This window comes from Varanus komodoensis, unplaced genomic scaffold, assembly GCF_004798865.1.
Source record: "Varanus komodoensis strain SLA01 unplaced genomic scaffold, ASM479886v1 scaffold13_1, whole genome shotgun sequence".
NCBI lineage: Eukaryota > Metazoa > Chordata > Lepidosauria > Squamata > Varanidae > Varanus > Varanus komodoensis.
The window spans coordinates 11,435,417-11,451,592 of record NW_025335408.1 but is presented as its reverse complement, the minus strand read 5'-3'; the positions used below and the strand labels follow the sequence as shown (position 1 = coordinate 11,451,592).

General features: G+C 41.6%; 1 protein-coding gene across 4 annotated transcripts in view; it reads right to left on the bottom strand.

Moving 5' to 3' along the window:
• Positions 1-9,493, bottom strand: part of CPED1 (cadherin like and PC-esterase domain containing 1) — a 111,191-nt gene extending 101,698 nt beyond the window's left edge. For 3 of the 4 annotated variants that reach the window (XM_044423116.1, XM_044423117.1, XM_044423119.1), the window contains exons 1-2: positions 9,321-9,493; positions 8,386-8,858 (exon numbers count right to left, since the gene is read on the bottom strand). In XM_044423116.1, coding sequence (XP_044279051.1) covers positions 8,386-8,646 — 261 coding nt within the window. In that variant the 5' untranslated portion in view covers positions 8,647-8,858; positions 9,321-9,493. Of the gene's footprint in view, positions 1-8,270; positions 8,859-9,320 lie in introns of those variants that run through there. The other variant, XM_044423118.1, reaches the window with a different exon arrangement.
• Between the last annotated feature and the right edge of the window lie 6,683 nt (positions 9,494-16,176).

Here is a 16,176-nt window from a genome sequence, read left to right as displayed (position 1 = left end):
CTGTTTTAATAAATAAAAAATAAATAAATAAACTGGGTTTTTAATATCCCAGGATGAGTTTTCCTGTCCAAGTACAGTGGTACCTTGGCTCACGAACACCTTGGGTCGTGAACAAATATTTCATGAAAATTTGGACATGGGTCATGAACTCTGCATTGGGTGGTGACCAAGATCTCAGCCATCTCCCCCGCCCCTCAGAGTGGGGAGATGGCCATGATCCCAGTTGCGTTTGTGCAGGGAAGACATGTGTGATCATGGGCGTGTTTCTGCAGGAAAGACAGGTGCTATCTCGGCCATCCCCCCCCCCCCCCCGCCCCTGCAACCAGCACGATCGCGGCCATCTCCCCACCCCACCCTGAGTGAGGAGATGGCCACAATCGTCCTGGGCATGCCAGGATGACGGGTGCGTACAGGGATGACAGGCATGATCTCAGTCATGCTGGAGGGGTGGGGAGATGGCTGTACTTGTGCTCAGGGTAGGGAGGGGAGGATGGCCATGATTTTTGTTGTTCTTTGTCACTTTGCTTCTTCACATTTTTCTGATTTAAAAAAATGGTTACAGAACAGATTAACCTTATTTACATTGAACCTTATGGGAAAATTTGACTTGGCTCATGACCAATTTGGGTCACGACCAGAGTTCTGGAAGGGATTAAGTTCGTGATCCAAGGTACCACTGTAGTAATGTAAGAAGAGACATTTACCTGAAATCAATAGAGGCAGCTTGCTTTGGGTTTTAACACAAATGGTATAAGGTGTACATTCTATTTGGTAGATGATTTTTTTTTTTACTCATTTGCTTCTATTGCTTGTATTTCCTTTGCATTTTATTGGATGTAATTTTATTGGATAACATTTTAATTTATGAGTTTTAATGTTTTACTTTTAACATGGTCATCTTCTTCTGTTTTTTCCCTGCAATATTTTTGTGAAAGGCTATAAAATCAATCAATGAATCAGTCACTAAGATTGCTAACTTAATCAGTTCAAGAGAAAGAGAAATGTATAACCAAATTCATGATCTTAAATTTTGATGGGTTAAATCAATATGGGTACGATCCTATGGCCACTAAAAGATGTCTAGATGGCCATAGGAAAATCTGGAACTCCCACGCCAACCTCAGAAGAGCACACAGAGATTAGAGTTGCAGCTTTGAATGTGGAGCTCTTGGCCCTCCTTCTCACAGCTGTTGTGGTTCCTTCTGCACCCCACTGTGCAGCTGGTGTGGTGGGGAGAAAGGGTGATGAGGAATGAGAAGGGCAGGGAGAGGTTCTGCTGGGAAATGAAGAATCTTTGGGAGCCCCTCCTCTTTGTGAGAGGAGGGTGGGGTGATAAGACACTTAGATGAGTGAAATCAGCCATCTAAGTGCTTTGGGGAGCAAGGAAAGGGTGGAGGCGATCTTGGCTGCCACGCTCCCTCTGTCCTCCACTGGATGCTTGGAGAGTAAGAGACTTACAGGCAGCCACACTGGATTTTGCCTGAAGCAATAAATCCTCTTCAGTTTCCTGTTGTTTTCTGAAACTACTTGCTTTACATAAAATATGAGTTCTGAATGAAATAAAAACCATTGTTCATGGAGCTTTCTCCATTAAAAAGAAAAAGTGGATATATTAGAACACTTTGTCTTTTCATTTATTTGTCAATGCAAGAAATTTTGCTGGCCTCTGGTGCTCTCTTTAGCTTACATAATTTCAAAGCACTTTCTGTTTAAATATGAAATTGGCTCAGGAACATGTTCACAGAGCAGATCATTATTACCCCCCACTTCCAAAAGAGGCTTTTTAAATGGTTGAAGTTTTCAAAGCTGGAGGGGAACGGAGGGAGTTTGCTCTTTAAAACTCTCTTGGCATAAAATGTAAACTCAGTAATCCTGCCTCATCTATGCCTGACTTTGATTAGAAACACAATCCACAAAGAAAAACCACATGGGAAGAGGATACCCTGAAGCCACCCACTCTGCCTGGGTTCCTTCAACCACCCGCATTCTAAACAATCCTCTTCCAACACAGAATGGCTCTTAGGAATGACCAGTCATTCAACGGAGCACTGGGCTTCCCCTGTGGCAGCTTTGCATTCCCAAGCAGTGATAGAAAAAGAGACACCTACATGAAATCTGCAGAGGGAGTTTTCCTTTTTAACCATGGTTAAAACATGGTCGTATGAATGACATGAGAAGGCAAAAACTAAACCACATCCAAATATTTCATGTGAGTGATTGTATTATTGAGGAATAATAGAGGCAAGCTGTACCAATTATGTACCACCCAAACAGTTTGCAAATGGCAAGAGACTCTGTAGGAAACAAGTTAAATTGACTGGGATCCCTGGCAGTGATGGTGGACTCTGGCTGCCTTGTTAAAAGCAGTGCCAAGAGTTAGCTGGAAGTTGGATGGGTGCCATGAAATCCAATGGCAATTGATCAACTCAAGCAAAACCCAGTCGGTGTTATTATTTAAGAGGGTATAAATTAGCTGCTAACAACATCCCCAGTGTACCTTTTGCTATTCCTACAAAGCACTTCTTTGCATTGTTATATAGACCTCCCTCGCAGCTGTACTGCACACAAGTCCCTGATAGGCATTTCTTGGGTTTCTGGTTTACTCCACTTTAATGCTTGGATGATTCCTACTTTCCTGCTTGGTGTGTGTGCCTTTTTGAAGGCTACTTTAAACTTGTGAGCTTTTTATGTCACTAGCATTTTTGTTCAGGAAGGAGTAGGCTTTAGATTGAAATGACTGGAATGTTACTCTGTTTCTCATTGTTTGCTGCCTAAATATAGAACAGGCCGCTAAATCAAAGAAATATGCGTTGTCGACATGATGCCATGCAAGAGTTGGCAGAATAATCCATATGGCAACTGAGTTGGAAGGCAGGAGAGTGCTAAAGTTCAACACTCTTTTGCTTAATTATCTTATACACGCAAACACACAAATACATACCATCAAGAAAGCTGTCCTTTGCTATACATGAGTTCTTTCATGTAGATCAGCCTTTCCCAACCTAGTATGTCCCAGATGTTTACATGACAATTCACAGTATTCCTGAATCGTCTAAGGCTGATAGACGCTGAAGCAAATCATAATCAAGGACCAACATTAGAGGTTCTCTCCTTCCCTGAGAGAACTTTTGCTTCTAGAACTTTTGCTCCTGGAACTTTTGCTTCTAGAACTGAAACTTCCTCCAAAGAACAAATACAAATGCCAGTAGAAATTGGTGTACCTAGCTTTCACACACTACAGGTGAGAAGCAATAGCAGCTGGTGACAACCACAGTGAAAAAGTAGACTCACTAAAGAAAGGGAACCATTGAGGGAATTTTGCCCCAAAGCCCACCAAACATGAACCAGTGCTGCCAAGGCCCCAGAATTGTCCACTACCTCTCCAGAAGTGCAGCATTGCTTCACCTTGCAAAGCCTGCAAGCATCTCACATATGTAAGACTGAGGCTGTGGACATCTAGGGCCAATCTCCTAAGGTGTGGCAGATCCCCTAAGCAAGCCAGTGCTGGTCCAAGAACAAGTCTCTTTCCTTTGAGGCCTGGATGCATATGGAAAAGGACAAAGCAATCCTCCTTGCAGCACCTTTTGACCACACTGCCTAGCCTCAGAGGTAACATGGAAGTACAATTTAGAGAACTGTATTAATGGCCCAGGATGCCACCCATTTTATCATCAGAGTGCTCTGCTTGGCTAAGGTTTTCTGAGCTCAAAGTGCACTTTTGATGTTGCTTAATCCTGCTCAGGCTTTTGTAACTATAATTGGAAGTGGCCCCAAAAATGGTTGAATGCACTTTTAATCCTGGAAGTTTAAGACATGTGAATTCTAGCAAAGGTTTCAGAAGCTTCATAGAATAGCCTGGAAACTTTATCTAATTTTACAAAGTCCATGCATCTTCTATCATGTTCTGGATGCCTCCTACTACAAACACTTTTCTGTAATGTTAGAAATAGTTTTTAGTGACACTTGCATTGTAGGAGAAATTTGGCTATCAGTCTACAAATTTCAAGATATCTCCAAGAGAGACATAGCAACAACAACTGCAAAGCACACATAAACACAACTCCATATTGATTAAATATCCAGATAGTCTATTTGGTAATGCCTCTTTACAATAATGTCATCAAATCATAGTCTGTCTTGATATACCAGCCAGCAAACAGCAATCTGAATTATGAAAATTAATCCAGACTACAGAACCTTGTCTAAATGCAACATGACCAATATGGAGGGATGACAAGGAATATTTTATTTAAAATCATAATGGATTTGTATAGTAAGAGAAATGCCCTAAAGGACATTTAATGTAAAAAGCCAACCTCATATTTTATAACAGCATTCCCCTTCCTGGAGGCTTAAAAGGAAGCATTGCAGAAGTGCCAGTGTTAATCACAAATGCCACAATAAAAATAGCTCATACAAGCACAAATAACTGCTTTTAAACAAAGGACCAAGGTTTAAATATTTCAGCACAAGTGAACAGCAGACAGCTGTGAAAGTAGGTTAACTTAAGGACAAACCATAGTTTCTGGCACATAATATACCTATAAACAAATAGGTAAAGGTAAAGGTTTCCCCTTGACATTATGTCCAGTCATGCCTGACTCTAGGGGGCGGTGCTCATTTCCATTTCCTAGCCGAGGGAGCCAGCGTTTGTCCACAGACAGTCTCCGTGGTCATGTGGCCGGCATGACTAAACACCGAAGTGCACAGAACGCTGTTACCTGACCACCGAAGTGGTACCTTTTTATCTACTTGCATTTGCATGCTTTTGGACTGCAAGGTAACATTTAAGACCATGCGCTAAAATCTGAATCACGCCAGTTCAAGATTCTTTTTCATTTTTTTCTTCCTGCTAAGTTGAGCTGCTTCCAGAATATTATTTAACAAACCTTAAAATGGCCCTTCATGTCACTTTAAAAATGACATCTATTTAGAGACCAGGAGCTGTGCTAATTAACCTTCACATCATTTGACTGAAGCCCTAGCATTTGACTTGTATGTATTAACACTACAAAATCCCTCGTCTCACTTTCGAAGGGCACTGCAGAATATTCCTGCCAAAGCTTATCAGAAAAAGAAGTGCTAGAAGAACCAATATTTAACATTCCTTTGTGCCAGGTCAGAAAACAGGGGCAAATCCCCTTTAAGAGTTCATCAAAGGTAGCTTCACGTATTACTTTTCCTCTAGTAAAATAAACTCAGTTAAAGAAAGGACATTTCTGACCTCCAAAAATGCAGTGCAGATGTTTTTGAATGTGGACACACATGCGTGTACTTGCCATGGGAACAGAGAGCATGACGGAAGCACATACTGGTTTCTGCCATCAGTCAGAGGATTGGGGAGCTCCTTCCCAGGAATAATCTCAAGGCAGTGGGGAGACTAAGCTGGCTTTGGCCGAAGAACTATCAGCCACAAAGATCTCGCTTCCCCTTTCCCTGCCAGAATGACACTAACTCAACTTCTTCATCAGGGACTACAGAAGCAAGAACAACACTCTGGACCCATCCATTGGCCAAACAGTGGTCAATGCAAGAACACCAGTAAGGGAAGACCAGTCTGGCCTGAAATGGACATCAGTGCCTGCTTATGCTCACAGCTGGTTCCGGCTTTAAAGAGCTCTTCTTTCTCTTCTACCTTTTCCCTGAGTGGCTATGCATCCTACTTAACACAGGACAGTCCCTTTATTTGACCATGATCTTTTTGATCTTTTGCATGATTATCCAGTCCAAGTCTGGCTGAAAGCTAAAGAACCATTAGAAGAAAAGAATGTGGGCCCTGAGAATGGCCATAGACTGAGCAATGTAACCAGGTTGCCCAGTCACAGCCTTCCCCGCTCTGGTGAGTTGTACTGTAGTTCTCTTAAAATCAAGTCATTCGTTAAAATTTGCATCAATATGTGTAGATTATCCTATGCAAATCTGTGCTGCTCCTTTGTCCTCTGCTTTGGTAATGAGTAAGCACCAATCCACCCTCTGGTCCCCTTTCATTTTGTGTCTTATCCTTTTAGTTTCCATGCCTGATGGTAGAGCCTGTCTCTCATTTTTAAATCATGTGAGACGCTTGAGGAGATACCAGATTGTCCGAAAGGCAGGATTAAAATGGAGCAAACAAATACAACTTCTAAACTGAATGGGAAGAGTACAACTGGTGACCGAGCAGTTCAAAAATCACTGGGCCACATATCACATTTACAGGAAATGAACATATTATACATTTAAGTATTACTTATATTCATATCCTGCCTTTTTTCCTGGAAGGAACCCAAGAAAGAGTATATAATTTTCCTGCTCTTCTCCAATTTATCCTCACAAGAGCCCTCTGAGGTAGGTTGGGCTGAGAATTAGAGAAACTATAGAAGGAACCCAGTGAGCATCATGACAGAAAGTAAGCAATAGGAAGCTCATCTCCCAAGTCACACTGAATGTGCTGTGCAAGTGCATCACTGCAGACCAAGTGTTGAACTTAGAGCTTGTTCAAACTGTATCTCAATCATAACTCTGTTGGGGTGAGTTTAGGCCAACCACATATTCTCAGCCTAACTGCACATAGGCATACTGTGAAGATAGAGAGTTTTAGGGTGGAGGAGCAAAATGCTGTGAATACTATCCCAAGCTCCTTTGAGGAAGCGCAGGAAGAAATGTTAATACATAGGTAAATAACGTAGATGCACCCAAGAGCACCTGTTTTTCTTCAAGATGATGCACATCTGTTCTCCTATTTCTCACAATACCTTGACATGCATTGGTTCTGTACTAGGTAGCTTAACGTAGTCACAGCGAGGACCAATGGCTGAGAGCTGCTTTAATGTGAACAATGTAGGAATTTTAATATATGAAGCAGTATAAAAGTATTATAAATAAATACATAAAACCACAAATACATCCATAACTGCACACCACTTGCTAGTTTCCCCACGCAATTGTATTATTACTAGTTCAAGCCAGAGACAGCGCCACTTCTCCCTCTGTTGGTCCAGACCCTGACTTTGCAGAGAAATGGAGTGACACACAGAAAAGGACTAGGGTCCCCCTCCTTTCATCTTTCCTCCCTTGCTTTAACTCTGAGACTCCAGCTAACTATTCCAGGTCACCATGAGCAAGACAGGAGAAATTGTTCCGTTACCCTAAGGTGCTGGCATCCAATGGTTTGGATTTGCAAGCCAGGATCACACTGGACCGGCATGTAGAAGGAAAACCTATTTCTAAGTCATGGGTACCTGCTTCCAAGTTTTAGGCACCTGGCTAACCAGGCTCCTGTAATTTTAATTTCCTTAACTCCAGCCATGAATGGAAGACATTATTTTGTTCTTCTGCCGGTTTGCTGAGCCAATACAGAATGGAGGATCTGTCAAAATGTGGGGTCCTGATAGCCTGCGTGTGTGTTTATTTGCATGTGTGTTTTGAAATTTTCAAATCTTATAGAGTTTGCCGGTTAGAAGGCCAGGTTGGAGGGTATATAGCAAATCAGACCATTGCTGCCCTGTCCATCCAGATCTCTGCAAAGAAATTATGTATTGCCACTAGACACAATCAGTTCCTTTCAGGATTAGGTGTCCTAAACACTCTTACTTGGGAATGAGTCCCATACACAAATACTGGATCATGCAGTGTTGCTGGGTGAAAGGCAACCTCCTTCCCAGCAATTAGCATCACAGTAGCCCTCTTGACTGTGGAAATAACTGTGAAAAAGTGTGGATATTAGTTGCCAAAGGATGGATGCTGCTATTACAGAGACTTCTTTCAGTTGACAAATGCCAGGTTAATTCTCTGCCCAGGTTGCTCTTTGAACAGAACTGGATGGACAACCCAGTAATAGATTGATTAATTACATACACTCCAGACTGGCAAGAATTTACCAAAATTAGGATAGTAGCTACTGTTCTCTCTACTTCCTTCTTTACTTCTTATTGGAATATTCCAAACTTAAATCTCATAAAGTAATACAGAAATGCAAATTACATAAATAAATGCAGATCTACTGGGTGTGCAGAGTTGTGGTTTTAATTACAGAATCTTGGATGACTTGTTATGCAGTGTACATGTACACAGTTTCCATTAAAGTTGGACTGCTATGATTGTTATCAGCTAATGGTGCTTTCTTTCTCTATTTTCCTTCCCTTGCCCCCACTCACACACACACTGTCACATCTTTGCACGTAACATGTTCCACCCCCAGGGAGATGTGAGTTTGGGATACCTTCATCTAGGAGTTCTAACTCAGTCAAAGAAATCAGTCAAAATGTTTCAGTATTTGCTGCTCACAAATATACCTTCCTTAGAAAGTAGATCCTTCTCAACTTATCTGAAGGTTTTAGCTGTGCCCGATGGACACGTTCTTCCATCTTATGAGTCAGTCTTTCATTCTGTACTTGTAGGCTCTCTTACCTCCTTCCATACTTGTAGATTGCTTGAAGGAAGGAAGCAACGAGCACGGCTTTCGGTGACCTCCTTGTGCCTCCCCTGCTGCACCTCAGCTGCTTTGTCTGGTAGAACTCCATTGCCGATTGCTGAAAGGGATCTCCGCGTCCTTGATGGGGTGAGGGTCTGGTAGAAAAGACAGGCAGCCAGCACCAGAACCACCAGGAATGGACGAAGTCGAGACCACCTCCGGCCAGGCAGAATCTGCCAGCAAGCCATAGCCACCATGGATTTCTAATTTCGTCCCACTTCCACATTGTAGGAAGTGTCACTGTGGCCACATTGCACCAGCATGAAATCAATGGACAAATGTGTGTTTCCCCACCAAGCGTTCAAGTCTTCTTCATCGCTTCTGGAGCTGAGCTTTACCATGGCATCAGCTGGCAAGAAGTTAGATGTCCCTGGAGCAGACCAACAGCTTTCAAGGAGCAGTGCCAGACCTATATAAAAGAGGGCAGGGGGAGCGGAGGAAGTCACACGTACACAGTGAGGGCTGTAAACGAGCAGACCTAAGCATCCTGTGATATGCAGCACAAGAAATCTTACAGCTTGAAGAAAACTATCTCACAATAGCAACAGAAACTCCAATTAAACAACTGCATTCAAGAAATCAATAGATTAAAAGCAGGAAGTGCCTTGCACAGCTGAAAAGCGTTAAGGTTTTTTTTCTTGTTGTTGGACTTCTTGCATTTCCAGCTTGCATTTTGATAGATTTTAATGCCATACCCTTCATTCCAGATATTTAAAATTGCCTTTTTCCTGTCAGCAAGCACACAGAGCTGCCTTCTCTCATTGAGAATTGATCTGGCTTTTAACAAGCTGTGAGGCTAGTTCTCCCTCGCTTAGATTTCTTTCCTGCACCCAACCCCCAGCTTTTTGAGTTCAAAGTTATGTTTACTTACTTGATTCTTAGCCCTGTCAGACGTTTTCCATTCTCCCCCAACGGGTTGCTGATTAAAACCACTCCAAACAGCCCAGCCTCATGACTCCGGCTTGTCTCCATACACGCTCACAGCACTCCATCTGAACTCAGTTGGACCACAGACACATATAAATAAAAAGCAGGACTGCCCTGAGGGGTGGGGTTAAGTTTACCAAGTTCTGAAAAGGCTCGCATGCTGGAAACTTAGGCTGAATTACAGAAACAATGTCCTTCTTCCTCACACGCGCTGTACAGGAGCTTCAAAAATATAACGGGGCTACAGGAAGTGTGGACAGATTAGGAAACTAAATGACTCCGTGCTGACAAGATCACTTTTGTAAGTGCTAGATGATGGCCCATGCTAGTATGGTGCAAGAAAGCAGTGATGCTTTTGAGTTCAGATGCTGCTTCTATTAAGGAGCAAGAATGCAGTCCAAGCAGGGGCCCTCCATAGGTATTGGACTACAGTTCCCATCAGGAACAATGGCCACGCTGGCTGGAGGGATGGTAGTTGTAGTCTCATCCATCTGGAAAGTGCCAGGCTGAAGAAGGCAGCTAACAGAGTCTACAGGCTAATTTGGGTGTAAGCTACAGTGAATTCAGTCAGTTGTCTCAGTAAATATGCAGAAGATAGCACAATACATTTCTATTATTTACTTCTCATGTATCTTCTTTTAACGAATACTCTTAATTGGAGGCTGATAATTCTAACCAATTTCAGTTGAGGGGAAATGCTCTCAACCAACTACATTTTCACTGCCCAATTTTCAGAGGGAAAATAAATTTGCAGGACAGAATCAGAAGAATCATGACTATTGCCTGGCTCTTCTAATGATAGCTGCTGTGAATTTTAGAGTACAACTTCCATCATTCCAAAAATTGATGTGAGGGTTCAACACTGTTTCCCCCAACTTCTCAGAACTGAGCTGAGATGCATAAATGGGATAGAATTATATGCCTCCAATTAATTTGGAAGGGGAAAAATGGCAAGGCAAGTAAATGATAGATTTATAGTGCCATCTTCTGCACGTTTACAGACAAGTAATTCCCATTGAGTTCAATTAGATTTACACCTGGTAGATTTTAGATGCCCCATTCCCTCAATTCAGCTGCCCAGTTTTAAGGGGAGAATTTTTGGCTCAGCACCACTGAGTGAATCATGCAGTGATTAGGTTCACACAACATGATAACCCAGGGGTGGTTGTCTGAACCCAGTAGCATGGTTTGCTCACCACTTGGCTGGCTTTGGATAACACAAATAAACCACCCTTGCCTTATTGTGTTGTGTGAACCCAGTCAATCACTTTTTGACAACATACAAGGTTTCGATTTCTTCCGTTCATTGCAGTATTATTCATAGTTTACCAAGACCAGTCACTCATGCACAGACACACAGGGTTAGTAAATGTTATCTATTCCCAAAATAAACCGTGTGTGTGTGTGTGTGTGTGTGTACAGGTATTGATAAACTATGCCTTGGTAACAGGCACTGCGCAGGTGTAGCACCCATAATGTGTGATTCATGGACACCATGATGACAAAAAAAAAAGAAGGATATCAATTATCAGTTTGAGCTACTGAAGCCAGTGTAATGTAGTGGCTAGAGTGTCAGACTGGGATTGGATCAAGGTAGGTTCAAATCCCTGCCTATCCAAGGGTAGAAATATGAAGACCTGGAAGGACACTTGAAATTTTTTGGGGAAAGGTTTTTTTCCTGGAGAAAAAAGTCAATTTATTGAGTTTCTTTAAAAAAAAAAAAAAGGTGTGTGTGTGTGTGTGGGGTGGGGGGGTCCTTTGCATTTTTCTGTGTTTTTTTTCCTCCAGGACTTCACATCTCTATAACTGTAGCTGAGTAAGCAACTCTATCTCTCTGGGTAGTTGTAAAGATCATGGTGGTGAAGGCAGCCCTGGGGAAGAGTCATATCACCCCCAAAATATTAAACTACCGGACTCTACGCTTAATTATTAAGCTCTAAGTTCAATTCCAATGAGTCATATCACCCATCTGAGAAACACTGTCTGGTCCATACCACTGAGAATCTGAAGAATCCCTTGTGCCAGTTGTGTTGTGCCAGTTGGTCTACCCACAGCTGGTTTCCTCTGCTGCCATGGGACATGAGCTGGGAGTTAGAAATGGGGCTAGCAGCTAAGGCACTGCGGACTCTTATTCTACCTCACTTTTGAAGGGAGCAGAGTGTAATATTGCAGGATAGCAGATGGACAAACACTCTTCATTGGCCGGCCTTACACACACTGGCTTAGCTGCACACACACGCGTGTCTAAACCATCTTCCTCTCATAACCTTATCTGCATTGCAAAATATATTTTACAATGTACCTTCTCAATAACCATCTGTAAATTTTATAGAATACTGTAGCAATAAAATAGGTCACCCACTTGATGTACGAATGCCTTTATTGATTTATTATATATATATATAAAGCCCTCCCTTCAATGAAGTACCCTGAGCAGTGTACATGAACAGAATATAAACCAGGTCTTTAAAAATACAGCATTACTGATCATGCTTAGAGTACTTGTTCAATAATGATTTAAGTATCCAGAAAATATTTCATAGCATATGATTTGGCAGGACCAAAAAGCAATGGGATTTTCTCACTCCGCATTCATTGTGCTTCCAGAAATTTACAACTGAACTGATGAACCAGGTACAACCTTTCTTGAGGAAACATTCCCTTCCAGAGTATCAACACTTCGGCACCATTCCGGTTTGGTATGATGCTTGTAAGGAGTGTTCAGAAACAGTTAAAATACCATACGGGTTTGTTTTTCTCTTTTGATCAGTGCTGAAGGTCTGTTCTGACTACCTGTTTATTTTTAGACACAAATACCCTACAGCCTAAGCATTTTAGACCATTTTAGCTGCTTTGGGACATAACTGGTTTAAAAAGAATCCTATGGCCTCTCCATGTTGTACAAGGGGCCACAGGATAGTGGGGATTGCCTTCCCTCCAAGTCTGGGAACAGTGCTCCGACTTCTGGAAGGAGCCTGCAAAGGCCAGAATATGAGTGAACCTGAACTTCTTCCAGCCTCCTTTCCTCTTCCTCAGAAGATGGACCAAAAATCCCTCTTGCTAAGTCCCACCTCCAGCATTTGGATGATGGTGAAGCAAAGATTTCCTCCATTGCTCCTCTCACTTGCTGACTTCAGCCTTGCAGGGCACTGGATAGACAAACACCTGAGAATTTGGAGGCTTCTCTGTCATGAGGTTACGATACTTAGGATTGCACTCTTGGTGTTAAGAAATGAACTACAGTGAGTCTTGAGCTTATAACATTATTTCATTTATTTATTCATTGTAATTTTCATATACTGTCCTATTCGCATAGACTCTGGGCGATTCAAAAGAGATTAAAACCAACAATACTTCAAATCTGGACTAAAATCAAGTGTTTGAAATAAAACTAATCTGGGATCTAATCTGGGAAGACCTCTTGGAAAATATACATCTTTCACTCCTCCTCCTCCTCAGCCTGGTTGCAAAGAAAACACTGGAAGCAAGTGTTTCCACCTCAGATTAAGTGTAATTCAGCATGTTGTTCCAGCCTTAAACTGTATCTAGCCTTAATTATAAGGATGGACAACTTGTGTCCCTCCATGCATTAACGATTCCCATTTTCTCTGACCACTGGCCATGCAGTCTAGGACTAATGGGAGCTGGAATCCAACTACACCTACAGGGTACTGTTTTCCCACCTCTACTTTTGCTACTTGCAATAAGCCAGCTTCATAAATTATAGCTTGACAGTGGGTTTGTTTTGATTAACTATAGTTAAAATGGATCACAGTTTGTCTGGGTCAAGATGGAATCGTGTAACTTGGTGTCCTGCAACAGCAGGGGGTTGGACTCGAAGGCTTTCATGGCCCCTTGCAGCTCTACTATTACATGATTCTATGACGATGATTGGAAAAATGTAGTTAGCATAAAATGAAAGCATAGGAACACCCAAACCTGAGATTTCTGAAGTTCATTCTTATCTAGTATGGTCCATACTAATCAAGTGCCTGATACCTGTATGTTAAGATTTTATCCTGATCTCTTGCTCTAGGTACACTCACCTGTGGAAGTGAGACAAGTGGCTGCCTTTTCTCTGGTGGTACTTAGGCAAAAGGAATTTTAAAAGTCATAGTGGTCATGTGTTTTACATTATTAGCTTTAAGGCACCAGCTATTTTTAATTCACCCAAAGTTCTGGGGAACATGCGGCTGGTATTGAGTTTGTCTGTATGTGTGTTGTGTGTGTGTGCGCGCGCACGCAGGGGGGGTGCTTATTCATTGCCTTTAGCAGTTGGATGTACCTTCCTTATTATTTTGTTTTTAATTTTCCCCTAAACTGTTACAAATTGCCTTTGGGGCCTACATGGTAGAAAAACAGGATATAAATGCTTAAAATCAATAAATAAAATCACATGCTTGTGAGTATGGATAACTCCCTTGTAGATAAGTTCCAATACTCTCTCCTTGTTACATCCTTTTATTTCTATAGCTGCATCCACAAGTAGGATAGGCATACTGGAACTGACAAATCTGAAGGGAATTCTTGCGCTTCCAGACCAAACATGGTGGGCTCTATCTTATCATAAACATGCAGACTTTATTTCACACGTTTTGTGTGCTTTTAAAGTCAGTCTAGCACACCCATCCCTCTGTAGCAATAAAATGCAACTTCCAAAATTATATTCAAATGTTTTTATGTATTCATTATTCTAAATTGATTTTAGGCTGCCTTTGGGGGTAAAAGCCTCTCAAAGTGAAACAAGATAAAAATAATATCAAATGGACACAATAAAATTTGATAAATATGTAGCATTGAACTCAACTGGACTGACTTCCATATTTACACTATAGAATCAGGCTGTAAATCCTTTTATTACCAGAATCTGGGACTTCTAAGCAGCCAACCCTGCCAAGACTAACCTCTAGTGGCTACAGCAGGAACTTCACATATGTATGGATGAGGCTAATAATAACCATTAATGACTACTAGAAATTGATGCTGGCTTGATTGCTAACATTCCTGGAATCATGCTGTAAAGGGTTGCATTTGAACTGTCCAGCTTCAGAAAGGCTTAGGGTATAAGGATAACTGATATGTGTTTAAATATACTGAGGCATACATTTTTATCAAGCATTGGCACTACAACGCTATCTTCCAATAATTCAGTGACAGTAGTGTGCCAATTTAAAAAGAAAAGGGTAGACTCTGTGTGAAAAAATAGTATTGCTTAGTCAGCAATCCAAAACCCATGTTTCTGCCAAAAAACAGAAGTAGTGATCATCCCACTAACATTAGCACTTTTAACTGTTTAACTTCAATTCCAGAAGAACCCTATTGCACTGTAAAACACACCATGAGGTATCCCTAGGTTTTACTGAATAATACTAGGGTAACAGTCCCACAACATCTAATTTTTGCTAATGAACAAGAGAGATGGGGAACCAACTGGTGGTTCTCCAGGTGATGTAGGAGTACAACTCCCAGCCATGTTGGCTGGGGCTAATGGGAGTCAACATGTAGAGAGCTACAAAAGAAAAAGCTCTTTAAGACATGATCCTATGTCACTTTAGAAAGGCCTTCAATTCCTAGCTGGCATAGGCTTACACTCTTAACTTCTCAATATCAAAAGAATGTGTAAATATTTTATCTTAACTTATTAGAGTTATATTCTTTTTTTTTCTTAAAAAGAACTCAAAGCGACTTACATCTTTCTCCTCCTGCTCTATCCCCACAACAACTTTGTGAGGTAGGTTGGGCTGAGTGCCTGTGACTGACCCAAAGTCACTCAGTTGGCTTCATTGCTTGAGAGGAGACTAGAACCCAGCTCACCCGAGTTCCAGTCCCATGCTCTTAACCACTATGCCACACTGGCTCTCATACATACATATGCTGTGTGCATGTGTCTATGGGGGTATGGGGAGTCTTTAAATCTTATCTCAAAGCTTTGCAGTCATTTGCTAGCAGAGATGGTAACTGGAGACACTGGTAAAGAGGGAAATGTGGGAGAAGCAGGTGCACCAAAAAGGAGGTGGAACAGTATCTTCCCCTTGCCAATGTAACCCTCTCAAGTGCTGAACTGCATTCTCAGTACCCTCAGCATTTACAAGAGTCCCCCAGGTCTCCAGCTACTCCAAAATGAGAAGATAGTAATCTCTGTAAACTTGCACACTTGAGTTTTCAATTTCCAGACCACCTTCCAAATAAAATAGTCATAATGGTTATGCCTGCCTACATACAAACATACCATTATGGTTTGCATAATCAATGAATGCCACTAAGCCAAATCCATTCAGTGAATCTTGAGAATTAATCAACCCTCAAGTAACTAATGGTCTGTTGCAGGGTTGTTGTGGTTGTTCAACCTGCCACCTAGATTCAGACAACACAACAAACCATGGCAACTCACCAATGCTGAATATTCAAAATGGCCACCATCATATGTGACAATCCACTGTGGCTGCAGTGAGCCAGTGGGCTGTGCAATCTTATGAAATGTATGTGGAAGCATGTGTCCTTGATTTTGGATCACTATCAAATTTTTACCTTTATACTTCAAGCTGAGGGTACTTTAAACAATAGCAATAGATCATTTGGGGATTTCAATAATTAAATAGTTTGATCACCTATTTGACCTGTTTTTCAAAAGCTGAAACTCCTGCAAAAACTTTAGGGGAGAAAAACTACAATTTCCCCTGAGGGACTCCATGAACAGTGCTTCATGATTCTTTTTAAACTATGGCTGTCATTTGTATCTTGTGACTAAATTCAGTGACTTGACAAAAACTCTAATTAAGGGGTGTTCTCACTTGTGCAGA